The 27,596-nt window shown below is 41.0% G+C and overlaps 2 protein-coding genes across 3 annotated transcripts in view; one reads left to right on the forward strand and one right to left on the reverse strand.

Annotated features, from left to right (window-relative positions):
* The window catches only part of LOC141445345 (phosphatidylcholine:ceramide cholinephosphotransferase 2-like), a 143,581-nt gene that overhangs the window by 58,790 nt on the left and 57,195 nt on the right, over window positions 1-27,596 (forward strand).
* fat-spondin (extracellular matrix protein f-spondin) lies at window positions 352-27,451 on the reverse strand. Of its 2 annotated transcripts, none has more exons than XM_074111150.1 (15): window positions 27,323-27,451; window positions 25,222-25,381; window positions 22,684-22,936; window positions 21,320-21,443; window positions 20,964-21,118; window positions 20,511-20,689; window positions 20,304-20,434; window positions 19,587-19,806; window positions 18,993-19,164; window positions 18,481-18,668; window positions 17,454-17,711; window positions 14,109-14,279; window positions 6,120-6,194; window positions 5,239-5,345; window positions 352-909 (listed from the first exon to the last, which is right to left on the reverse strand). In XM_074111150.1, the coding sequence occupies exons 1-15, from the start codon at window positions 27,434-27,436 to the stop codon at window positions 835-837; spliced, it is 2,382 nt and encodes a 793-aa protein (XP_073967251.1). In that variant the 5' UTR covers window positions 27,437-27,451; the 3' UTR covers window positions 352-834. The 2 variants fall into 2 exon arrangements, with proteins under 2 accessions (XP_073967251.1, XP_073967252.1); XM_074111151.1 differs by having other exon boundaries at window positions 27,261-27,366.

Here is a 27,596-nt window from a genome sequence, read left to right on the forward strand (position 1 = left end):
ACGTATAATTGCACTCTTCAGGAGGATCATCATGGGCTCAACATTACAACGTTGTAACGAGCACCAAATACCAAAATGGTTCACCGCTGAACCTAGCCCTAACTACGCAGTTTTCGTGCCATTCCGTTCACGCTGATAGTATTTAATAGGAGAGTGAGAGGGATACAAACTTCGAGTTTCAAAGTAGCTCGTTCTCACGCGACGCGACCTTGAAGAGTGATTTCATTTGTCATAAGTCGTAACCATAAACAACCTAGTTCTCAGTCGTAATTCATTTCATAGTGTTTTATGATCTTTTTTTGAACCGGTACAATCATCAAAATAAATGGCATACGAGAACAAAAACAAGACTGATAAAGAACTATTTTTATTAAGTTTTTTTCATTTTACAAAAAAGCGTTTTTGTTTGGTTAAAACCACTGTTGACTACAAAAATATAAAATAAATGCTGTATTGGTCACAGTGAGATACAGTAAGTATGTAGTATACCTTAACTATTCTCTTTTCGTAATAACATTTGACTATTCAAGAAAACAAAATGAATTAACATAGGTACATGAATCCAACAATTCCACGACAGGATACATATACGTTTCATGGCTGTTATCTTCATGCATCTTGAATGAATGTATATATTTGACTTAAATATAAGTACCTACTACTGTAATTAAAACACACTTGAAAAACCAGAAAATACATTTTAGGAGCCAGGAATCGAACCTGTTTCTTCACCAATCCGTGGCGCATGGCTAGAATAGTTTCAGGTATTTGTGGAAGGAATCGATTCTTTAGCCAGATCCGCTATGATGTGGTGATGATGGTGGGAGGTGTCAGCTAGCAGGGCCGCGAGCAGCGCCGGCGCCGGGACAGGCGCGCCGGGCACGGCGCCCCGCCCGGACCCGGCTGACTCTGTCCAACAAAAACATATGCATAACTTTAATAAAATTCGCCTAAATAAGTCTTTTCCCTGCGGAAGAGTGCCCTTAAGGCTAGCTGCATTTCTGCGCTGGATTGTGATGCCAATATTATTATTAAGGTAGTTTTTAACTACAGTTTTTTAACTGCAAAATCACGTCTGTAAAAGTATCCATCAGCAAAATCAAAAATATTCAGTGTAAATTCGTGTTTCTAATCCTATAAATACGTCAGTTCTCATGAAATTGCCGCTCAGCGTATAGGCTAATCACGTCATTGGATTAGATCCTGGGACCGGCGGCGTCACTGCCACGGCCAAGGGTCGCCGCACTCCGCCGCGCTGACCTAGCCCAGCTCAGCACAGTGCTGCCATCTCATTTGTCCAGAAGTTGATAGAAATTTAGTAAAAAGGCGCCAGTTTGTAGAAAACTCCGAATTTATGAAGGACTTCATAAAGAATCTGCCGACGTCGTTACAAGAGTCGGCAGATTTAACGACTAAGCCGCTATGTTCGCAATCGCAATACTAACTCCGGGACCGAAATACACTATGAAATAATAAATGATTAGGTACCGGATCATAACGCCATAAATTACCGTGCCTGGTTAGGAAAAAAGGACGGACCCATCTCTTCCCGTGGGTGAGTGTCGTAAAAGGCGACTAAAATAAAATACCTAATGCGAGAGTAGGTAGCAGCGCTCTCTTTTGTCAACTACGAACTCCGAAGGCAAGGGGGCACAACCACATTATTTTTCCAAGAAAGTCGTCATGAGATTCACTACTGATCCATATCCATCATCCGACGACCACGATCTTGCTTCTAGAAGCGTAGAAAGAACGTAAAATGACGTATCAACTAAATTTTATTATAACCGAAGAAGGGTAAGCAACCTTGGTGAGGTGTACCACAATCACTGTTTAAACCAACTCGATCGATGGAGGAACCTTGGGCTTGTGTCAGCCGCGGCTCAGCAAAACAATTAATGGACGCTTTATGTACTGGCAACAACAAACAACGTTGGACAAAAGGATACGATCCAAGTATTGTGATTAGGTACTCGAAATACAGCACACGTAATCATCAAACCTGCTTGGACAACGTGTCAGGGAAAAGGCTATCTGTCTCTGCCGCCTTATTCGAAGAATTAAATAAATTTTTAATTTGTGGGAATTATACAATTTCCGGGATAAAAAATAACTTTGCTAACCCAGATCTAAGCTATCTGGAAACTATATTTGCGTGACAAGCTAACATACACCTATCACCATATCGTTACACGTTCGTATTTATTATAATTTAATATCTAAATAGAGAACAGGACGTCATAAAATAATAGAAAAAAATACCAGTCATAATAATTCATAATTCATTTACTTATTGCTTGAAATAATGTTACAAAAAGTCTTAATTTAAGTTAACAGTTCATTATTTCACCAAAGATCATGATCATGATTTTGTAATCGACTTACTGGTAAAAAAATCTACGCGCAGTAGGTACCTTACTCTGCTGATACACAAGTGTAACAATTTGTGATCCCTTTCGCATGAACTGGAAATTAGTTAGGTACGTGAATTATTCGTACCGTGTCACCGTTCGTCATGATTAGCTAATGTCATTAGCCATTAAATAATGCTCGATAAAAAACAAAACGACAGTAATTAATAGTGTTAGGACAATGGCTTGGTACGGAGAGTACCACTGATGTCCTTCGGAAACTCGCGTAGGCTTGACATAATTGCCAACTGACATCATTCTTTAACGATACACCTTACGGAAGAACAAAGCAATCATCGGTTAAAACTATCTTGACGCGTAATAAGCACCTATTGACCCCTCATAGCACGATATATTTAGCCACTTAATTTCAATTTGTCTGTTGAAACTTGACCTTTTTTCCTATTTATAGCAACTGTCTAATTCTGGATACCCTCAATTACAACTTCAATTTTATTTGTACTTGGCTCGGTGACGTACGTGTACCTATCTACACCCACGTCAACTGACATCACGGACCTCGGACGGAATACCTAGAAATAAGTATCTTAAATTCAGGCAGTAAATACTACCATAAGGACAAACATTTACAGTAACATTGTTGTGGGACGACTAAGAATCTTTGTTCTTTTGGTTTCAGGTAAGCCGTCCCAACGAAATAAAAGGTAATGAAAGGTTTTGCTGCAACCTCATTAAAAACCGCAGCATAAGTAAGTCATCAAGCAACAAAGCAACGTTGACAATTGTGGACAATCTGAACATGACAAACACAAACACCCCTCGCGTTGTGTGACCGTAATTAAAGTGGGGGTGGCGGGGTGAAGGGGGCATCATTTGTCATCATTTATCAATGGACGTCCGGCGCGTAATGACGATCCGATACTTAACCTGAAGATCGATGGCTCCCGTGGTTTCTGGGTTAGTAAGGCAAGGGGTGGCAGAGAAAGTACTTAAGTATAAGTATTTGATATACAGCAGGAAACGAACAAAACAAAAGGTGAGCCTTTCGTTATAACGCGATAGAGCCAATTACAGTGTGCCTATTTTGTAAAACAAAAAAAAAACATTCTCGACATTTTGCTACCTTTTATAGCCGACTTCAAAAAAGAAGGTTATCAATTCGGTTTTATTTTTATTTTTTTAAGTCTACAGCAAAAATTAATGTAATGCCTTTTGTAAACATAACAAAGCCTTTTAGTGGGAACTGGGTCACCCGTAGTTAGGCATAGGTTCGTCCTTGCTTTTGGAAAAAGATGAAGAAAAAGTACCTTTCAGACATAAACGTCAGCTTACGTGCTTACGCAATTGCTTTCATCACTACTCTAACCCATAACAAACACGTTACACTATTACGGGAAAATAACATGACATTTATTTCCGTCATACATAACCTTCGATAAAAGCTCAGGTCCTCGACCCTTCGCTAATGACGCTACGTCATCAAGCCCGCTGGCGGCGGGGAAAGCTCGTTAGTTGCCGAGACCACCGCGACTCACTAATAGAGTAAGGGCTTTATTCTTTAGTTTAGCTCAACCTACATTAGGGTCAAGAGAGAGTGGAACTTGCACAGGTTTAGAGAGGATTTCTACACTGTTTATGCGTGTTGATATCTACAATTTGATTAAAGCAATAGTGCTGTCACCGTACCTATATAAGTACGTTGTAACAAAGGGTTTGATGATCATCGTGGTCACGCAAGATTTTTGTAGCATGCTACGCGTCTGCTGGAAAAATGGATCGCATGTGCGAGTACCTATGACTATCGAGATGACATACTATTTAAGATTTCATGAAGTCACCTCACAATGTTTAATTAATAATAATAACAAAAGCATTTCCTTTAGAGGCGATCATGTTACGATAAATGAAATCGAGCCAGCATGAGATAAGCGCGGTGCGTGCACGACAGCTTTCGCGGAACGCACCATCAATGAACAAAGCAGTGCTAGGTATTTGTTTGGAATATTATCGAGCGGCGGGCCCTGCGGCGGACTGCGGGGTATCGATTGTGAGCCAGCCTGAGCCTGCACTGCGATCCCTTCACCGCCACAAACCCAAACATGGACTCCCGCCGAAGCTAACCATACGGTTATGACGGCTGAGCTAGAGCTTCACAAGCAAAGGACAAGCTGAAATATTTAGATGCCTGAAAAGATGTATTTACTTCTTGACTGTAACTGCCTGAACGTACCTACCAGTTGAAGCTAAATAAGTACTCTTAAATTGACACCAGGGACAAAATAAACCTTTCAGATAAGCAATCATCGAAAAAAAAGGTGAATAGAATAAGCGTAAAACTGTTCCCAATGTTTGTACTCACGCAAGGAACTGAAAGCTAATTAACTTATCGTTTAGGGTGTGAAAATAGGACAAACAGTCGTCCGTGTTTGCATTTAGGTACATGGTTACAATACGGACGTAGAATTTAATTAAGTTTTCTGTTTTCTATAACATATTAAAAATATACCTAGTAGAGGTAAGAGAGGTTCGAGTCTTCAAAAATACCACAAGATATAGAGCATCTAAAATGAATTATTTTTCCACAGATATATAGGTACAAAATTTGTACCTATATTTGTAATTTGTAGGCATTTCATTTTGTGAAATTATATAAGGTACCTAAATAAAATACTTACTTATAAGTGAGATAAAGATGAAGTAAACTGATATCTACTCATATCTAATAATATATTTCGCTACGTACGTAACAGATACTCGTACTCAAAACAAATTAAGCTTTATTAATATCAACACGCGTCAAAAAGTAAAAATTCAAGTGGCACTTTGTTTTGAGTAGTGTCAGTGTTCTCGGGAGGCAACGACTTACGAGAATGGTGCGCGTGCGCTCCTGGTAGCCGACGCCGCAGAGCACGCTGCAACGGCTCCACTCGCTCCACGGGCTCAGCTGGCAGTCCGCCGTCGCTAGCGAAGGACCTGCGTTTGAGACCACATCAATGACCTAGTCTACTGTAGACTGTATACACACGAGCGTTTATACCTGCTGAGCTGAATTAAGAAGTGTTCTATCAGACAACATATTTAATTTTCATTCAATTTTTATGGAATAATCGAGAAAAACTAACAAAAATGCAACGTTGCCAGCTCAGCAAGTATAAACACTCTTAGAAGCTGTAATCTACCGTCATTAAAACAGATGAATGAGTCGTGCCGTGCCCGACTTTAGCATAAGATGGACTTGTCCTTTCCCGTGGGTGTCGGTAAAGGTGACTAAGAGATTTGAGGTCCAAGTCTAACACATTCGGAATCACCATTGTTTTCACTACTTCTTTCTGTCACACGGTTTAAGATGAGGATAGAAAGAGACGGTGAACCCGATCGCAAGTGCCCGTGCGTTGAACAATATGGTCTTTGATGTGAGAGTGGACAAGAGCGCGCTCTACAGTCAACTGCATACTACTACAGTACTCTGCGCTCTACTGCTACTCTGGATTCCAGTACTCAAGTGAAAAATCACAACCGTTCAGCGAACCTTTATGTCGGATTTGATAAATCGCTTCGTCAACCAACGACGACCATTCTGACAAGAATGTAGCGACTTAAAAGTATGACAACACGGGAGCAGCCACAGGGAGCATATCAATATCACACAAGCATTGGTACTTTTCTACATTTGCTTAATGTCCTAACTAAGCTAAAATGTGGTATCAAGACCAACACGGTCAGCGTCTGGATTGACTTAAAACTTACCTTCATTGACGCTGTTGGGAGCAGCTTCGTTACTGACGCTGCTAGCCACCTGGTTGGCCTGAGGGTTGAGGGCAGCTGCGGGAAAAAAACAGATTAAATCAAACTTCATGGTGCAAGGATTATTAGTCAGGTAGTATGCTCTTTGTAACTTTTAAAAAGTGTAAAGTCAGACGGCTTTTAACACAATTCGAGCGCTTGTTTTGTAAGTAGTGTAACATCTGCCCGGGGATAAAGCACATATATCTATCTAGTGTTATTGAAAGTGAGTCTGTTCCCGCGTGTACTTTCTCTGCCATTGTGCGGTCGTGCAGTCAGACAGCGAAATGACATCCTTATGATGCGTGTTCGGTCTGTACCTGGTCTGTAGGCGATAAAGCATCCTTTAGTTAGATGGTGTGAAATATTGTTGGACGTGCGGTACATTGCAGTCGATGATCGATTCTTCCTAATACTTAGGTACTTAATTACCTACTACGAGTAAGTAACATTATAAAAGCAAAAGTGACTATCTGTCTGTCTGTCTGATACCCCTTCACGCATAAGCCGCCGAACCAATTTAGATTAAGTTTGGTATGAAGCGAGCCTGGGCATTACATAGGATATAGGTAGTTATTGTCCCGGAAAATTATAGAATTCCCGCGCGATAGCAAAGCAATCAGTTCATGTTTTAAGCATGAAAGCGTTACAAACATACCTACGTATATAGTCGCATTTATAATATTTGTAAGGATTTTATAATCGTAGCTATGAGATGTGCACAGATGGCTTGCTTAGTATCTATAAGTATGTTGATAATATGTAACAACAATACGTTGAAATGTGTAACTGTTCATGATGATTGTTTAAGATTCTCCACGGCTCAGTGGACAAGGCGTTCTCTGCCGTGGAGTAGAAGGCAGAAGGTCATGTGTTCGAATAATTCAGGCCAATTGTCTCGGCTAATGATCTTTATCACTACAACATCGTAACATAAATGACTCGACTGATTAAATAGTTGGTACACCAAATACGTTATTAATTTATGACATCACTGCTTGTAAGGCATGCCTGCGGGTACATAAATATTCAGCGTTTTAGCAGCCTTTTTTGTCACTTCTTTTTGTAATGTCACCGAGAAAATCAGATCAGATCAGCTGCGGAGAAAAGGTGGCGTGGTTACCACCATTACAGGTACCCTTTTCTTTGAAGTTGCATGTACCATGAGAACGTAGCATGAGACGTACAGATAATAATGTAGAAATAATTTTCAAATTTACAAATCTGAGAATACTGGGTTCGATCTAGTATAAAAAGTCTGGACTAAAAAAGTGGCAAATACTTAGGGGCTGTTTCACCATCCATTGATTAGCGTTAACCGGCGGTTAAATGTGATGCCGTCTCCGTCTATTCGAACAAAACAAATAGAGACGGCATCACACCTAACCGCCAGTTAACACTAATCAATGGATGGTGAAACAGCCCCTTAGTCTATTATTTTATTTTTAACCACGAGCACGCAATGACAAGGGTTGTAGTTAAAATGATACATGACGCTTGCAGTAATGGCACATATTTATTAAGCAAATAACAAAAATGGCGTTATGGTGCTGCTGCGCAGTCACGCGGCGCATTGCAGATTGCAGGGAAACCCGCTTATCATATTACGATTAATTGTTGTAATCAACTAACTAAGCCCTCTGCCAATGTTTGTCGTTGTTGTTTTATGCCTGTTGTTCACGTTTATGGCCCTAAGCACAGGTGTGATTTGGTGGGAGTTTGGAAGGCCGGTATCTAGATTGCATGTAAACTAAATACGTGTCGTCACGGTAAAATTTCATGATAATTTCCCGGGGTTTTACATGTTATTTCGGAAATATTTACTCCGTAATTGTTGTCAAGTCGTGATCTTTCGCAATTTCCACTCATAATGAGTCATATAAATAGTTAATAGGATGCCTATGCGGGTAGTGAAAATCTTGTGCGGCTAAATGAGCGTGATACAAAACAACAAAATTTCAAATTTGAGGTCTAGAGACATGAAATTTTGTACGGGCGTTCGTCATACAACGCCAATGAAGACCAAGATGTAATTTTTGGGAAGTAAGACAAATCCCAGAATTCTACCAGATTTGCTTTCAAATTCAAAACTCAAATTCAAATTTCTTTATTCTCATAAAAAGTCAATGTGATAAATTAAAATTTCCAGTACAAAAACATATTTTGCTACACAATAGCATGCAAAATAATCTTAAAACTAGACTAGTTAAACACCGGCATCATAGTAAGCAGAATACGTAAATAGCATTATGTTATGTGATTGTGTTGAAGGGTCATTTATTATAAGGGTTATGCGAGAACTTGTTTGCGAGTTTTACTACATTGCGGTATTTGTTTGATCAACTGAATTCATTGGCCCTCAATAATCTGCGATGCAATGCAACTTGTAGGTATGCAAGTTCTTAAATGGTCTAAATGGGGCTTCAGACATTTTTTCTTTGAGCCATCTACCTAAAGAGTTCACTTTTGAATAAATTTAAGGGAAAAACAGAAGTCGTCTGGGATTGCATAAAAAAATTTGATGCACATTATTGTGGTAACTATAATTCCTAAAAAGTGCACTGTTTGGAACTATACCTAACAAGAGTCTGCCCTTGTTTCTCGTACTTCTTGGAAATAATTCTGAAGCTTTCTTGAATAGTTCCGGGTTTGTTTTACAAACACAGCTACCTCAAATAGATATGTATAGACCGGTAGAGTTAGAATTGCATGTTTTTCGAATAAGAGTTTACACGACTCTCGTGAAGGGATACCACATATTGGCCTTGAACATTTCTTTTGGGCTTTAAATGCCCTCTCAATGTCAGTAGAATTGCCCCAAAGAACTAAAACATTTTTAATGTTGACGCCGTATCCGAGCGCTTTACGCGAGCGAAGCTGCGGGTATAGACTAGTTTATTATACAAATAAAGCCCTCTTGTTCTAAAAGGAGGCCTCTGCCCTGCAGTGGGACGTATATAGGCTGGGATGATGGATGATTATACAAATCACATACCTATTGGTTGTCTTTTTTTTTTGGTTGACATCATTGTTCCGGGAGTTAGGTACAATTGTACAAAAAGTCGCCTGGCCTCAATAACGCTAATATCAATTTCGTTTTTTCTTTGGGAACGTGGTTCAGACGACAATGTTCTCGAACCACTAAATCCTAGGATTTGCGAACTATTAACAGTTGCTACCCACACTCCGTAAACAATCAGCTTGTTTTGATGCGAGTCAAGTTCGCAGATCATGTGTTAGACGCATTTAGACACGTATTTAGTAGAATGCCTGCGCGCAGCATATAGAGCGTTCGCGGAAATCCAGGTGCTCAGGGCCAAGCGTTTGTTTTTATTTTGCTTCCTAAAACTAAATAAAACTTGCTATTCCGAGGATATCGTCGTAAATGTGATGATTCGAAGAATTAATACGTTAGGTGCGTATGAACTCTGGAATATTACAAAGCAAATAAAAATACGCATAACTGATGAAGATGGATGATGAATTGATGACTTCATCACTGATGTCACTTCTTAATGGAAAAAATCAGAAGTCTCTGAAATCATCGCTTTAGCAACTTAGGAATGATGTTAATTTTTTACTGCTTTGCGCTATAGAATCCAGATTATGAAAATTTTCCAAAGAACTAAAGTGGCGAGGCGACTTATTCGATGAATGTATGTAGGTATATGCAAGTTAAAGTGGGAATGGGTGGCCCACATCGCTCGAAAACAGATTGACCTCTTGACATTCATAAGTGCTTGTTATAGCCTAAATTGAATAAAGATATTTTGACTTTGACTTTGACCGTTTTGGGGAAGAAAAGGTCCCTAAGAGGCGAGTTGGCGACCACAAAACCAGAACCGGAAAATGAAGCGTTGGCAGGCCTCCCACTAGGTGGACTGACGACATCGTGAGAGTTGCAGCAACTAGTGGATGCAAGTGGCGAGGCGAGTTATCCTTCATTATGTGACGTTTATGGGGAAGGTCTAACGTCTCCCGGCGGCACACGATGAGTTTTTCTACTAGGTAGAACAATGTTAGATCATGGAATGCATTTGCATCATCTATTGTTATTTTCCGTTTGTTTATAGCGTCATAAAAACTAAACGTATTAACCTTGCAATACTTTTAACATTCAGCGGTGAAGGTTGAGCAGTCACTTAAATGTTTTATAAAGCAGTTGTTAAAATAAATCGTTTTCTCACTATCGCGGGAATCTTCGCTGGCTGCCAGCGGTCAATAAATTACAGTTCACGCATGAAGTGGCGAGTAGGTTGCGAGCAAACATCCGCAGCTACCCGCACCTGAACAAACGCTCGGTACACGCAATGTACTGATTTCAGCTCACTATTACTTAGTCCCAATTCAACCCAGTCTGGTCAAAGACTAGTTTAGTCGATAATTTGAATCAAAGCATAATTATCCCTTTTATTATTCACGCACGGCCCTACCTACCGAACTACCTACCTTACGAATCCACAGAAAATCCATCTATGTAATTCTAGTTAGGTGGTTTTTCATGTTCTTTTGTATCGGTGGCTACCATCTCTGCGCTCATCATCATCATATCAGCCGTAGGACGTCCAACTGTTGGACGTTGGCCTCCCTCATGGATCTCCAGTTGCTTCGATTGGGAGCGGCCTGCATCCACCTTGAACCCGCGGCTTTAACCAGGTCATCCATTCATCTTGTTGGTGGACGTACGCTGCGCTTGCCGATCCGCGGTCTCCATTCGAGAACTTCTCAGCTTCTCTGCGCTCGTAACAATGCAATTAAAAGTGCGCGTGTACTAAGTGAGCTATAAATTAGGCAAGAGTGAGTGGCTCCGAGCCGCCACCTGGCCGATTCTGGCGCGCTGCCAAGAATCGCCGGACACGGCGAAAAGAAGGACGGTGACAGCTCTGATGCAAACAATCCATTAAAACAGTTTATTAAGTGGTTAACTGTAATACAGCCATTAGCCACGTTATTAAAATTTATTTCTTTACGTACAGACAAGAAAAGACAAACGTGTGACTTTTTAAATCGTCTTAATGCAAATCTATTCCAGATATTAATCGTAAATTTGAAATGTTTCTTTTAGCACTTTTATGAGACCGAGCCGGATTGACGTTTGATCCGGTACTAAACATATATTGACGATTTCTAAACACGAGGTAGTTAAATCGTGACTATTCACGTTACGTTTTAAGACAGTTTTGGTCGCGCTGATGCAAAGGTATAATCGCTCGTAAACAAAAGTGTGAATAATTGATGAGCGCGCGCCGCAGACGACAAGACGGCAGCTTTTTTATTTATTCATGGCCCTTAACTGCTACGGCTAATCGATGCGAGCACTGACTCGCAAAGTGCAAAGGTTCGTTAGGTACCTAACACTGTTGTAGCCCGAACTTCGGGGTTGTCTAGGTAATATCTGGATTTTACTTTTTTGTCATAATCTGGTATCGCATACAGTATCGTTTTGGCGTAATTATCATCCCATCAAAACATAAATGTGAAATGAGAGCCAAGTCAATATTATGATATACCTATTTGCATATGTGAAATAGTTTTTGAGTTATGAGGGGGTCAAAAGTGGCTCCAAATGGTTCGGGTAAAATTACACACGGTGTTGTTTGCCAGTTCTGTTTGCTTGAACTTGGCTTGACGCGCTACCGCGTGTCTAAGATAACGTCGAAAGTTATATTCATTTTGCATAACCTAGTTTGTAGGAAACTCATATCGCATAATCTTGTTTGGCCTAACACCTTGTGTGAGTGAGGGCGTAAATTCTGTGTGAGGTCGCAGTTCTAACCTAACCTGCTTTTCTATTAGCAATTCCTTTCTATGTGGGATTTTTCTTGGGAAAATATTCCGGTTGTTTTTTTATGCGAAATTATGTGAAGTGATTGTTATACCAAATATATTTTACGTGAATTAATCTCCCAAAAAAGTTTATGCGAGACTGGTGGTATGTACCTACCCAAATATCTGACTACGAACTTACGCTACTGACTATAAAAGTCGTGTTTAAATATTTTTGAGCGCCAAAACAGTTCCGCCGTTGTTCACTATCGATGTTGAACTATACAAACATGTTTAACTACCTAACTGCACACGTGCTTGCATGGCGGTTACTGCATTTATCAACGCTGGGTGCAGTGTGGCTGTAAACGTGGAAACTCCGAACTATACCTATACTTACCTACATTAACGTTGCTTTATGAAAATTTTAATATTACATTGAATGATTAAATTAACTAAATTAAACTAATATCTATTGATTTGTGGTTTTCTTCGCTGTTTTATGCACATACTAGCTTTTACCCGCGGGTTCCTACTATTGAATTGGTTCCTAAAAGTTCCATCGCGGTCTTTATTTACGTTGTAAGAACACCTGTGCAAATTCCGGAAGTTAAGATTCCGGTATTTTACACGCGTACTTGACGGTCCCGAAAATAGTTTAAAAAAATACAACCGAATTGATAACCTCCTCTTTTTTGAAGTCGGTTAAAAATCCGACTTCCTTCTCAGGATACAGAGTGTATCAAATAAATAGACAAACATAACTCTCCTACGGGTAGTCGGGTAACAACGTCGTGTTATATCCACTAAGACTAAAAAAAAGTTTGTCAAAGTCAAAGTCAAAAGTCAAAATAACTTTATTCAATTTAGGCTATAACAAGCACTTATGAATATGTCCGGCTTAAAAGGACCAAAAATAGATTTGGGGATTAGTCGCAAATGTAGCTAAACTAGGTGGTCTACCCAGCTTCCAGGTTTTAAGAGCTGGCAACCCTGCTTCGTAAAATCGACCTTGCCTTCTGTGTCTTTGCCGCAATGTTTGCTCCATTGAGGCGTCCGTGAAAGTTATCACAGCAATTAATCAGGTGAGAGCAAAAACCGACTCCAACTGCAGCCCCACAGTCAACGCCCGATAAACAATGCTACGCTTACCTACTCAATTACAAGAATAAAGTACATAAAAATGCACGTCATGTATTTATGTTAGGTAATAAAATAAACTATTTAATCTGTAAAGAAAGAGTTCAAGCACTCACGACCACGAGCGTTTCGAAGAATCATGACGGGTTTTCTTGCAATGTTTTAATAAATAATCATGAAGTAGATGTTCTGATAAATTGGTTATTAGAAAGCAAAAACAATTTTTTAAATAATGCATGTCCATAAACTCGAGCAGAGGCCATATTGCCTAACGTTTCTGTTCGCGATCGCAATCAAATGACAGTTTTTGTATGCGAAATCTGTCATTTGATTGCGATCGCAAGCGTCAGAAATGTTAGGCAATACACCCTCAGGTCAGTCGCAGGCCTATATACTTATAACAAAGGACTTTTCATAAACATGATGTCCTGTTCATGAATGCTGGGACATAACCTTTACCCCTTCAACTTCGTTCGCTTTAACCATCTAGCATTTTTATTGAAACTTCGGTATTACGCAAAATTTCCGTTGATATTTTCGAAACTACATCGTGGTCTCGATTTCTAAGTAATTGGTTGTATGGAAGAGATCGCTTTTTAGCGTTAAGACCGCCTATTGTCTACCTGTTTTTTTATTTTTGTAATGTCACTGTACTGCTTTTGGTGATCAATATAGAATATTTATAGGTATTGTATTGTATTGCGGTCGTCATTATATTGCATGAGAAGTACCTGTGCCAAATTTCAGCTCTCTAAATTAAGCTGTTGATATTTCGGGATTATATCCAGATGCGGTGGGAATTTCAGGATAAAAAGTAGCCTATGTATTAGAATCCCAACTATCTTCGAATGTCATCCAAATCGGGAAGCCACTGCCCTAAGGTATATGAAATTTCAACATGACATTTGCAACAACATAGTTCCACTTCCACCCTATGCGATTGTTTCTTCGACTGTACCTAAGTTACGCACTTTCTTGAGTTTTGCTACTAAAATGAATCACGACAAGAACCACTAGAGATCCTAAGGTAGCTGTAAGTCTGCTCACCGTTGACGACCGAGCAGACGGCGGTGCACTCCTCCTGCGTGAGGAAGTTGTTCCGGGAGCCGCGGCAGCCGCCGTACGAGAACGGCACGCACATGCCCTTGGCCGCCGCGAACGCCCAGCGCTGGTACACGCCGCGGCACGGACCCTCCTCCGCCGGCTCCATGCAGATACCTGCAACCAACAGACGTATCAAACGTGACGTAGGAGGCACACAGTAGACCATAGCCGTGCTTTGGGTCAATTCAAGGGAAGGCAGCGTTAGTTTGCGCCGTAGCAGTCCGCCGCCACCCCAACACCAGGGTAAGCCCTGCCTTCCCTGCTGCCTACTCAATGCACGCCATTGTACTATACACCATGTAATTTCACGAACTAAATACTAAAACTATGAGGCTCGGCGCAAAGCTTCAGACCACAGCCACCAGTGGCCAGCGACAAGTTCACACGCCTTTTCATGCATTTTGTTCAAACTCGCTGCACAATTCGGCGTTTTGAACTTCGATGTTAGGGTACCTACCCGGTATAACAGGACCACGTTTCACGACGACTTGTAATGCAAATGGACTTCCACTGTCTAGTAAGAGTTAAAGAAAAATCCACTTGTATCCGAAGTTTGCGGTGAAGGAAAACATCATGAGAAAACCTGCACAAACCTGCGAAGCGATTCAATGGTGCGTGCGAAGTTCCCAATCCGCACTGGGCCCGCGTGGAAACTATGGCCCAAGCCCTCTTGTTCTGAGAGGAGGCCTGTGCCTAGCAGTGGGACGTAAGGCTGGGATGATGATGATGATCCGAAGTTATTTGTTGTGTGTAAGTATACCAACACTAGGATCGCGGTTGTTGCAACGCGGCTCAAACGAAGGCCTCAAACCAAATCAGGTAGTCATTTGAAATCGTGTAGAAGTGTTAAAAATTATCTTTAAACCACGAAAGTGTTTAGTATTTGATTGTTATTTATCTCAATATACTCAATGCACAGATAACTAGACCATATCAACAAGTGACCTATAACGTAAGATCTATTTTCAACAAAGTGTTCCGAAATGCAGTCATTATTGAAATGTTTTAAGCATAATCGTGTTAGCGCGAGTCGCGGCTCTATTATTATTATCGGTGTTGCCTTGGCTTTTTGCGAGCTATCGCTGTATAACGCCACGGTATTGTAATTTTACTTCCGTCGTGGAACGTACAACACACTGCTACCTTGTAGGTACAAGCAGAAGTACTTATATAAAGTGTTTTGAAGATAATTAGGAACATTTCAACAGGCAACCACCTGTTACTTTGACTGAACACCCATATAAAGGTTTTTCAAATAGGTAAATTTTTGTCTCGAAATAGAGGTATGGGTATGGCCTTATTGCGTCGAAATATTTAAGAGTGTGGTAGGTACCTACTTATTTTTGAAACTTTGAATAAGTTCATATTTTTACACTTGACTGTACGCCGTGGAACATCGACAAATTGTACCTACTATTATCTATTCTGTGACCAATGTAAAGAAACATTTGTAACATACTAAAAAAAACCTGAAAAATTGTAACTACAGCGGTGCTTAACCTAAACCAACCTAACTTAACCCAACCGAACCGATCTTCTGAAATAGGCCGTATTTTTTTTTAAATCACCTGCTGAGCTATATAATTAGAGCTTAAAATGATCTAAATACACATGCCTCAATACCTACTGCAAATGTGCACGGTAAAAGCATAAGAGGTTGCTTAGATCTTGAGCTCTTCGACTCTTTATCTACTTGCAGCTGCATGACTGTACAGTCAAACAAACTAAATCTGTACAAGGGTGGAATCTTTCAGCCACTAATGTCATGCTGACGTCCCATACTATTGGCAAGTCAAGGAAATAGTAGTGAAATTAATTATTAAATGGTAGGAACCATTTGTTGTTGGAACCCTGGTATATAAATGTTTTTGTTCGACTGTATATAGCGTCACGCTCATAATTTTAATTATAACATGAAAGGACCAATAATGAGCGGAGTTTCTTAGCTAATGAGTTATTCTTTTAGCTCTTGTTATCGCTGTTTTGCTTTTGTTTGTTTTAAATACTTCGCTGTCAAACTTCAATTAGTTTTACATCGCCGCTGTCGTTAAAAAGTAATATTTGGTAGTCACGCCTTTTCATCTCTGTAAAGGAGTATTTTACATAAATGTAAGCTTATGTGGCCGCTTGTTTTCTTGGAACAGTAAAGTATAAGTAAAGTACAATAAAGTCTTTACTTTTGAAGTTCCTTCAAAAGATCGATTGACATTGTTTTAAGATTCTGTATAAATTAAATTTACATCATACATCGGTGTCAATTGTTCCATGATATTTATTTATCTACTTGGCATGTCCTTATCTGTTGACAAATGAATCAGGTTGCCAAACGTTAGTCACGAAATGAATGGATACCACTTGACAGTGTTGACTAGCAGGAAAAAGAGGAGGCTTTGTCCAGCAACAGCCTATTCTTCTGTATATCTTAACTTAGGTGTTGACCACGTTATACCTATCGATTATTAATCTCGCTATGCGGCCTTCTCCTCCGCTGTCTTGATGGGTACTAAGGCTGACTGAAGTAACATGACAAAACGAATACTTTCGAGATACCCTAACCAACTTAGAACAGTTGAAAAACCCCTGTCATTTTTATTTAGAAGTTCAATATCCTCAAATAGGTATAGCTAAGAACCACCGCTAGTAAACTGGCTTTCACGTAAAAAACAAATCGAAATCGGTCTATCCGCTTGAGAGCTACAATGCCACAGACATTGAGACAAACATACATTGGCGTCAAACTTTTAACACCCCTTTTTACGTGGAGGGTTAAAAATACGTTAGGAAAGGATTATCCACTGCGTCTGTAAGCTCACGCTCACGCGAAAAGGTGTGCCTCAAGTTTCGGATCCGCACTGGTCCCGCGTGAGAACTATGGCCCAAGTCCTCTCATTCTGAGAGGAGGCTGTTCCCAGCAGCGGGACGTGTAGGTTGGGATAGTAAATGAATGAAATCTGTGCCTAAATAGTGGTGCTCTATACTTATAAAGCCGTGGTGGCCTAGTGGTTTGACCTATGGACTCAAGCAGAGGATGGTGGGTTCAAACCCCGGCTCGCATCTCTGACTTTTTCGCAATTCATGCGCGAAATTACATTTGAAATTTACCACGAGCTTTACGGTAGAGGAAAACACAAACTGCGAAGCAATTCAATGGTGTGTGTGAAGTTCCCAATCCGCAATGGGCCCGCGTGGGAATGGGAACTACGGCTCAAGCCCTCTCTTTCTGAGAGGAGGCTTGTGCCCAGCAGTGGGACATATATAGTACGCTGGGATGGATAGCTATGTACTCACGCTTGGCGGTGAGCATATCGATGGCGCAGTCCTCCCGCTCGGAGCAGCGCTGCTGCTGCAGTAGCTCGACGCGCGCGGCGCATGCGCGCTGGCGCTCGCCGGGCACCAGCAGCAGGCGCGTGCGCAGCCGCACGCCCGCGCCGCACGACGCCGAGCACGGCGACCAGCCCGACCACTCCGTCGTGGGGCACGCCGGGTCCGAGATCTCCGCCGGCTCCTTCTCCACGCACTCTGGCTGCATGCACTTGCGATTCTCCTCTGTGTACAGATGCTATAGTTAAATGAGCTGATTGCGCCAAGAACGTCGGCTCTTAAAAAAAATGCGCAGTGACTCTAACGCACCATTTAGATTCTCAATCTTGAGCTGTTGCTATCATGGGCGGTGGTGATATTTCCCATCAGATGAACCGCATACTCGTTTGTCTCCATCAAATAATTAAAAATAATAAAACTTGTTTTGCCAAAAGCTAAGGAGCTTGCTATATTTTTTTTCCTTAAAGCTTCTCCCCTTTTCTAGCTTTCTAATTTTGTTAAAGCTTTTTTTCTGCCGCTACCCTCCTGAAAGCCTTCAATATTATTTCCCACATTGAGAACCTATAAAATAGACGGACTGCTAACATCACTCTTCTTTAGAAGAGAACCTTCTATATTACATACAACTGCTTCTTTGAACTTCGGTTCCCGTCATAACATCTGCTTGAAGAAAGAACTCTCTATTTCGGCCTCTCACCACAAGCGTTTCTTTAACTATTTTATCTCCTTCCCTGTAGATCCATGTAACTTCCTCTTTGAGGACTCCGTCCGTGAATAATTTCTTCTGATACATATCATTTACTCGTAATTCATTGAATCAGGCGTTACTTTGCTGAGGTCCATATCAATGAACTAAAAGAATTTCTTTGCTCACCCGCGACCCTATGATAGCTAAGTTTAACTCTATCACGCCACGCTAACTTAGCTATCATAAGGTCGCGTGAGCAAAGAAATTCTTTAAGTTCATTCATACATTTGTCATGTGTCGACTCACCGATCTGCACAAGCGGGCACTTCTTCTGTCCCATGCGGTTGAGGAAGTAGCGGCGGCGCGTGTTGACGCCGATGCCGCAGGTCACGGAGCACTCGGACCACGCGCCCCACTCGGACGTCTTGCACACGCCGTCCAGCTCCTCCGCTGGAGGCGCGTCCAGCTCGCCGGTGGCCGCGGTGCCGTCGTTTCTGAAGACCAAAGGCAAGTTAATTTGAAAACAAAAAAAGCCACGAGGGAAGCAATATTTAGGGACTCTTAGGTCCTCCTGGTAGTCAAATATTATGGGCTTGCTGCGGCGCACAAGTGTGCTGGTGACATTATGTTGCGAGAATAAACTTTTATCTTGTAAGTCTGATTTCACTCACTTCTACTAATTCGAAAGACTCAAAAGGCATAAACATTCTGTTTGGATGACAGTAAAAGTAGGTATAAGAAATCAACAAAAAGAACAATCAGCAGAAATGCCGGTTTTTTTTTCGCAATAACCAGTTAGTTATGTGATGGATACTAACTCGCACTCGGGCACGGCGGCGACGCACATCTCCTTGGAGACGAGCTGGCGGTCGCACGCGAACATCTGCGCCTTCTGCGGCATGCGGTACTGCCGCGTGCGCATGCGCAGCCCCTTGCCGCACGTCACCGAGCACGCCGACCACTCGCTCCACTCCGACACCGCGCACTCCGCTGCAAACATGATTTTTTCAATTTAAACAATCCTCATCTTGAAGATTGGAACTGTTGAGGCTGTTGGCCAAATGCCTCCTTTTAGATTGAGAGGGCTTCGTAAAAGTACATAGGCTTCCTCACAACCTTTTCGTTCACCGAACAGCTCATTTGCTTTCAAATATAGCGTAATCTATTCTACTCTCGATTCTGAACAAACTACTTTCATGTTTCCAGTTATTCAATTAAAACCTCGTAAGAACATTGTACTCGTAAGAAGTTAATTTCATTTTAAAAATTACGGTTTTTAAGCCTTTTGTATGGATGGCAGTAGGACCGGCAACGTTAGTGCTGGTGGCGCGCTACTGCACAGCCAACTACCAAATGCCTACCCTAGAATCGCATCAATAGACGCCAGTATATAGGAATCAGTGGTAGCTTACGCTTGTCAGCAGTCTGCGTGTTCTCTATATCGTCCGTGACTTGCGACTGCAGCACCTCTTCGTCGCAGGCGCGTGGCACCAGCTGTTCCCGCGTCAAGTACAGCCGGGCCATGGGGGCGATCTGACCGCCTGGGTTATAGAACGGCGCGCGCGGGTCCTCGGGGTACATCGTCGTTATGCGGTAGATCTTCTCGCGGGGGTTCGCCTCTGCATTTGGTGACTGGACAGAAATAATTACATACTATAGCCCGCAGAAGATGTTCTCAAGCGCCACCTAACAGCGTCAGACACAAGTTGTGATGTGATACTTAGGAAGACCTCACGCATCACCAAACTGACGAACACAGCGTTTCAGATGGTTTCTCTTGAAGATCTTGATACCAAGCGCCAGTTGTAAAAGCTTAACCCAAAATTGTGTAGGTACCACTACACTTTTATTTTACAAGACAACTGTTCTGTACGTCTTGGGCCCGCACATTCAGTAGGAAGTTTGGGTTCGTGGTCATTTGAGTGAAACATACCTAGTCTAGTATGTAGTTCCTTTAAGGGTACACGTACACGTACGCCGTCGACGGATAATATCAAGGAGAACATCATATTCGGCAGAACAACCGCACCATCCCTACAACCAGAATGAGAAGCTCTACCAGTTGTTAAACTGTGGCCAAACAGCACATTTTTAGCGAAGTTGATAATTGGTAAGTATCGTGAGCTCACCATGTAAGAAATTCCATTATCCGTCCCCGCATCATACGGGAATAAGTCAACTACTTTATTTTCTTCCCAGGTGCAGTCTTTGAGACAGAGATTGAGTCCGCTAACGCCAACGATCCAATCAGGAGACGGTCCTGGAAAATATGAAATCGGTAAAACGACACTATTGAAAAATTTGTATTGCTTAAAAAATCTCAAAAGTTTTTTTACCGAACATGGAGGCTAGCGAGAGGTAGGGCCGTTTCCTGTCGACGAAGAACGCGGAGGAAGTGTTGGCGTTGACGCGCGGGTGCCAGAGCCCTTGTGCTTTGACGATCGAGCGCAGCAGCTTGCCCTGCTGGCGAAGCTCTCTCTCCATCAGCCCCACCGAGCCCCATTCTGCCAAAGATCTGAAAATACCATAATAAGTATATGAGAAGAAGAAGAAGCCGTATCACGAGCGTTAGGGTGAAGGCATCGAGTGAAAATCCTCAACAACTTTGAGGCTGTAAAGCAATTCAATGGTGTTTGTAAAGTTTACAATTCTTACTGGGCCCACGTGGGAAATTTCATTCTGTCTTTTCATTTCTGGCTTGTACTTGGCGCTGGGACGTTTAGAGGCCGGAGACGATCTCTTTAAAAGTACAGTCAGCTCGGGAACCCGACAGAGCATTAGTTGGATACCTGAATCCATCGGAAGCAATCTTGCCCTCGGCCCAGACGGTGAAGTTCTTGGGATGAGTAGCGCCGATGACGTCCGAGAAGTGAGTCAGCCACAGCGCCTGCGTCGGGAAGTCCTTAGGGTGCGTCTGCGGCGACCACAGCCCCTCAAACACCACCTTATTAAAGTAAAAACAAACAATTAGTATGAAGTAAAAAAAAAATACAAGCTATTTTGCTAACTGTATTTTTTGTGGACATTGTCATCCAGTGCCAGCAGAAAGCAGAAAGTTCTGTGACATTAGATTAGAACCATAGTAGACTGCCAACAGTGTTTTTAGCATAGAATAAATAGGACAATTACCTAGTAAGTTTCAAACCTTGTATTTCGCCTCATCGCAAGCGCAACAGTCGGGGGCGTTGATAGAAGTGTCTTCGCAAATTCGTTTCGTTAATTGGCCGTCCTCTGCGAACCAGCGGCTCGAATTCTCGTACACCATTGCTCTGGAAATTACAATTAAAAGAAGGTAAAATTTCCATAAATGGCTGATCAATGCACAAAACTTGCTTGTACTTTTGGCTCCATAGCAATTTGACAATATATCGCTAAGACTGGCCACTACTGACTATTAAGTATGTATGAGATTGGCTCACTTAGTTATAAACCAATCCAATCACACGATTCTAATGCCATCTAGCGATATTCCACCTGTCCGAAAACCCTCATTGGTTAACAAAGTTTGTAATCAAAATGTTATGAATCACAGAAAAATATAAGTAGGCACATGCAAAACGGTTGTACCTTGTTTTGCCTAGCAACTTTTTGCCTATTTTCAGTTTGCCTAATGTTAGATAAACTAATATTATTTACTTAACCTTACTGTTTCACTTTACCTAATTTTCATTTTAGTGAAAGTCATTTTGTATAAGTACAACTTCTTTACATAATTTTGATTCGCCTAATTTTAAATTACCTAATTTTCATTTTGTATAAATTCATTTCATATAATGTTTGACTGACAATTATATTTTGTCTAACATACATGTCACATAATTTCATTTTGTATAAACTTTTTTCGTATAACGTTTGATTGATATATAATTATTTTTTGTCTTACATAAATAACGTTAGTTAATTCTAAAAAGTTTAGTATTAGAAAAAAAGTCGGTTCTGGCGCTTCACCGGCCGCTGTCGCAGCACGCTTGCTTCGCTCACTCGGCTCGCGCACTGTAGGGTCGCAGTTCTACCTAACGCTCCTCCTCGCTTCGCTCGTCGTCGTACCTATTCCCTTTTTGTTTAGTATTGTTATTAGCTTGAACCAAATAAAAAAAATAGTAGAATATATGGATTAATTTATTTCAATTTTAATCTACCTAATTGACCTTATTTTATAATAAACATTTAGGTACCAAAATTAGGCATAGCGTTAGTAAGCAAAACAAATATTATGATAATTCAATATTAGACAATCCAATGTTAGTTAAAACGTTATTCATTCGGCTATTATGATGATTAGTTAAAATGATGATATTCGACAAAACAAAAGTTATGCAAATGATCATTCAGTGAAAATGAAAATTCGACAAAATAAAAATTATGATTATGAATAATGAAATTATACAAATTGACTTTAGACAAACTATTCATTAAAGTAAAAGTTGTTAGACGAAGTGAAATTAGACAAAACATTTTTAGACAAGTCAAGGGAATACCATGCAAAACATGTATGTAGGTGTTACTCACTTGATAAGCACGCAGCCGGAACCAGCAGGCGGCGCCTTCCACATGACCTGCACTTCCGTCTTGGGCAGGTCGTCGGCCTCGATCACAGAGTTGGTGCACTCCTCGTCGAAGCGTGAGAGCGTGTCCGCGAACAGCTGGAACTGTCCCTGCGCGCGCGGCGTGCGCGGCGCGCCGGGGTCCAGCGGGTCCAGCACCAGCTCGAACTTAGTGAATTTCTGCACCACGTCGTGCGTACGCGCGCCCACCAGGGTCACTGGAACAATTTCATTTTTAACCCTGTTAGCAAAAAAAGACCTTGAATTATTTCAAAACTATTTTATAAAATAGAGTGGAAAACGAGCTGATGAGATGAGTTACCTGATGGTAACTGACCGCCATCACCCTAGGATTGCGATGAGATTAGAGCCTAGACGTGTAGAGAATACCTCATGTGCCACTTCCTGGTTGGTTGCCATAATGGAGACGAAACAACATATCAGCAAACAAGCACTGCTTGGCGGCAGGCAAGGTTAGCGAATAAGATAATTGTGCTTTGGTTTAGATAATCTGAGCTGTTACTTACCTACATACTTTTGTATCGTATTGTAACTTGTATTGCATCTACCTAAAACAGATTCGATACACTATCCCGTATCTTGGTCAAGGTGTGACATAAATATGGTCTCTCGAGAATATTCCCTACAGTGGTAAATTTTCCCGTTTGGGATATTTCATCGAGTATTTACCTACCTATACCATATTAAATTATGTTAACCAGAAATACAATTGATTTAATAGTTTTTCGCAATCTAGACTGGTGTACAATTCTTACACGGCTCTTTCTCGTCAAGATTATACTAAAATTGTATACGACACTGAAACCGTTCCCAGTTCTCAGACACTCAGTTAATGGAGAATGCATAATGCTGTCCTTGCGGCACGCAGTGCGTAATTTGCGCGAGTGTTATCTCAATCAGTCTGCCTGTACGTCGCTTCTGGAAACTGCGCCCGCGCCGCTATCGACCTCCGGCTGCGCACAAACCGAGATAACAGTTTCGCGCAGCCATCAATCAACTCATTACGAACACACTGTAAACTGGTTCGCGTAACAATGCGCTTTTATTATGTATTGAAACTACTGGAGTACAGTCACCAGCACCAATATCTGACACAACAAGCGTGCATAAATATCTGATACGACTCTATTTCTAGGGCCGGAAGGACGTGTCAGATATTTTTGCACGCTCCGCTGTGGCAGATATTAATGCTGGTGACTGTACCTAACTAACTAAAACTGGAGGACAATAAGAATCACACGTAACGAATTGTTGGTCCTTCGATTTCACCACAGCAGACAAGCGTTACGCCATAATTGTCATTCACTCCTCATGAAATTTTTGATAGGTAGGTCTGTACGAAAAATATACACAGAAACGTTACGTTTGATCGAAATTAGTATTACCTGGTCGACGAAGATGTGTTTAGGTCTGTATGTAATTCCTAGACATATAACTAAGATATAGATCGATTGTTCGCCCCTGGAAAGCCCTTAAACAACAAATTTTATCGAAATTCTCGAAATAAATGGACAAAAACTAATAGGCAGATAAGGTAACGGAATACAAAGGTAAGAATAGCGTCATAAAAAGTATCTGTTTACCTCTATCTTGTAGCTGTACTTTTCCAAGTTCCTTACTAAACATTCGCCTTTGTCACACTTATTGTTAGATTTCGATACTGTTTTAGATTTGTACTCGTACGTAGAGGCCTAATAGGTATACACTAGTGTATAGGATCCACTTCAGTAGCCTGTCAGCAGTACTAAAAACGCTCTACTTACTGTAACGACCGGATGGCCGAGGGGTTAGACCTGACTACGAAGCTTGAGGTCCCGGGTTCGATCTCCGAACGGGGCAGATATTTGTATGAATAATACAAATGTTTTAACAAACATCGGGTCTTGGATGTTTAATATGTATTTAAGTATTGTATTTATCTACATAAGTATGTTTATCCGTTGCCTAGTATCCATAGTACAATCTTGCTTAGTTTGGTACTAGGTCAATTGGTGTCAAGTGTCCCATGATATTTATTTATTGCTAAACATTTCACGGCAGATACGCTCAGTTATACTGCCGTGGTGGCCTAGTGGTTTGACCTATCGCCTCTCAAGCAGAGAATCGTGGGTTCAAACCCCGGCTCGCACCTCTGAGTGTTTCGAAATTCATGTGCGGAATTACATTTGATATTTACCACAAGCTTTGCGGTGAGGGAAACCTGCACAAACCTGCGAAGCAATTCAATGGTGCGTGTGAAGTTCCCAATCTGCACTGGGCCCGCGTGGGAACTATGGCCCAAGCCTTCTTGTTCTGAGAGGAGGCCTGTGCCCAGCAGTGAGACGTATATAGGCTGGGATGGATGGACACTCATTTAGGTACTTATGTGACAGGTAAAGCCAAGTCCGTGACACTTACCGCCCTATAATTCCTAGAGGTCTGTGCCCGACAATGAATGTTAGGTATAGGTACGTGTATAGACTGCTGAGATGATGATACTCACCGACGTACCGCTCCCCGGGCGCGTACCGTTCCACCTCGCCGTTGACCAGCAGCCGGTAGTAGTTGTCTCCCGGCGCCTTGTCCGACACGGCGTCCGGCGGCCGCAGCTCGCAGCCACTCGCCGCCGCCGCCGCCAGCGACACCAAAAGCGTCACTAACATCTGCATACAGATTCCTAAGGTTAATCCTGTAGACTACTGCAGGAAGCAGCGTGCGACGTGACGCCGCGGTACTATACTGGTTTCTATGTATTTTTATGAAGGCGAAGTGTTGCCAGTTACGGAAGGTAGGTTTTTCATAGAAATGTATCTACATGTCTTAAATATAAAATTGGTTTCGCAGAATTTCATTTCGAAAAGATTCAGTTTTATTTCTCAACCTCACAGTTACCAACTGGACGTTTCTGTTTGTTATAAAGCCACTTTTCAAAATGACAACTTTCGTTTGGTAGAATGTTTTGGTTGGCATAATATTCATTTCGTTGTACAATGTTTCCCAAATGTTTTATTGAATAAGGGTTTCGTTTAGTAACTATGTAATAAGCAATTTGGATAAGCGCAACCTTTCCGTTTTTTGTTTGTGCACTAATAAAGCGTTTGTGGCACAATGTTTGACCTATTGATAGAATACGGCAATGGTCACGGTATTAATCTTGTACCAAAAGTACTTACCGTGTGTGTGCTAGATTTTGAAAAAGCTGATTACTGGGTCTTCAAATTTTGAAAACATCTTTTAATGCCGTTTTCAGTTTAATATTGTTTTTCATTAGACTCATGTTTTGGATATTTAAAAAGAAATATTAATAAACTGTACTTTTTCACACATTAGATTTCTGTTGCTATACTACTTACATAACTCTATTTGTAATAAATATTGCCAATTGAAAAAATGGTGTGTAACTAAATTTTACTTAGTTTGAGTAAAAATTTGGCTTATGTACGAGAAGGGAACTGTTGCACTGACGAAACGTTAATCGTTCAATAGTTGTTTGACCTAGTGAAATATTTGACAAATGATAAGTTTTACAAACTTTTTGAGTCATTATGATATTCTGCTTTATAATAATTCGACCAAATGACACATTGCCATACAAAAATTTGGTAATAGTTAGTTGTCAAAGTGAATTTATTTTAATTTTATGACGGTGGAAGCATTCTACACTTCCACTGAACGTAGATATAGTTTAGGTATAGTTAGTTTAGTATTGTAACTAAGGGACCCCATACATCCCTGTATTTTTATTATTATTATTTTTTGTATTTTTTTTCTTTAATTGAATAATATAGTTTTTAAGTATTTTATTTGTAATTATATTATTATGAAAAAATTACTTTCTGCCAAGTTTCTTGCGGCGCATTCTTCTTGGCAATGATGGTCTTTCCGAAAGCGCTGGTAGTTTAAAAAAATGACGTGTAAAAGAGCCCATTGCGGCCTATTTACTGAATAAATCATTTGAATTTGAATTTGAATTAGAATCATCGGCGAAACGTTGGTTGGCAAGTGATATTTGGCCAAATGAATTTCTGCGAAAAGGCAGAACACCGAAAGAAATATCGCGGTGATGGTGAAGATCATTTGTGCTAGGTAGGAAGGTAGGTACTGCCTGCAATTGGTTGGGCTACGACATCTCACCTCAAAGACAAAAAATAAACCAAACAAAAGAATCACATCTTTCAGTACCTAGGTACTCGGAGAACCTACATTTAGCTTTCTAAACTCCCTCCGCGTTAATAAAAGACTGTTCCATTAATTCAAGTTAATTAACTTTGATAGACTCTGTACGACATGTCCACGTTATCCATGGATAATCTTGTTCACCACCACAGACTTTAATTTCCTTATCCTCATAGTAATTTTAAGTTCAGTGATCAGCATAGGAACTAAAAGTAAGATAGGTACGGTTTATTCTTTCAGAGTGTCCTACACTAAAAGGTTACGAAAAACTTATACTGAATGCTCTTAAGCCTGTGGGAGGTTACAAATAAGAGATACTGTTAAAACACTATATTTTAATTTTGCAATAGTAGTCAAAACACTCACCGGGACAAGATCAGGCAACATTTTTTCACAATGAATAAATTAAACATTCATAACGAGCTCACCATCAGCACTGGGGCGTCGCGGCGCAGGCGCAGAATGCCGCGAGATAAAGGGTCAAGAGTCGCGCGCCAGTTGCGCGGGCGGCGATTGCAGGCGCGCGCAGTAACACGGGTCATGATTGCTAATTAAACCTAAACACTGATATGTTAATTTGGAGTTAAGGAATTGGGGTGATGCCAAGTTACACTTGCTGTAAATACCTAATATGTTATCAATAGTTTAATTTTGTTGCTATAGGCACTTGCAGTCGGATAAACTGAATAGTGTATTCGGTAG

The sequence above is a fragment of the Choristoneura fumiferana genome, chromosome 2 (assembly GCF_025370935.1).
Source record: "Choristoneura fumiferana chromosome 2, NRCan_CFum_1, whole genome shotgun sequence".
Classification (NCBI taxonomy): domain Eukaryota; kingdom Metazoa; phylum Arthropoda; class Insecta; order Lepidoptera; family Tortricidae; genus Choristoneura; species Choristoneura fumiferana.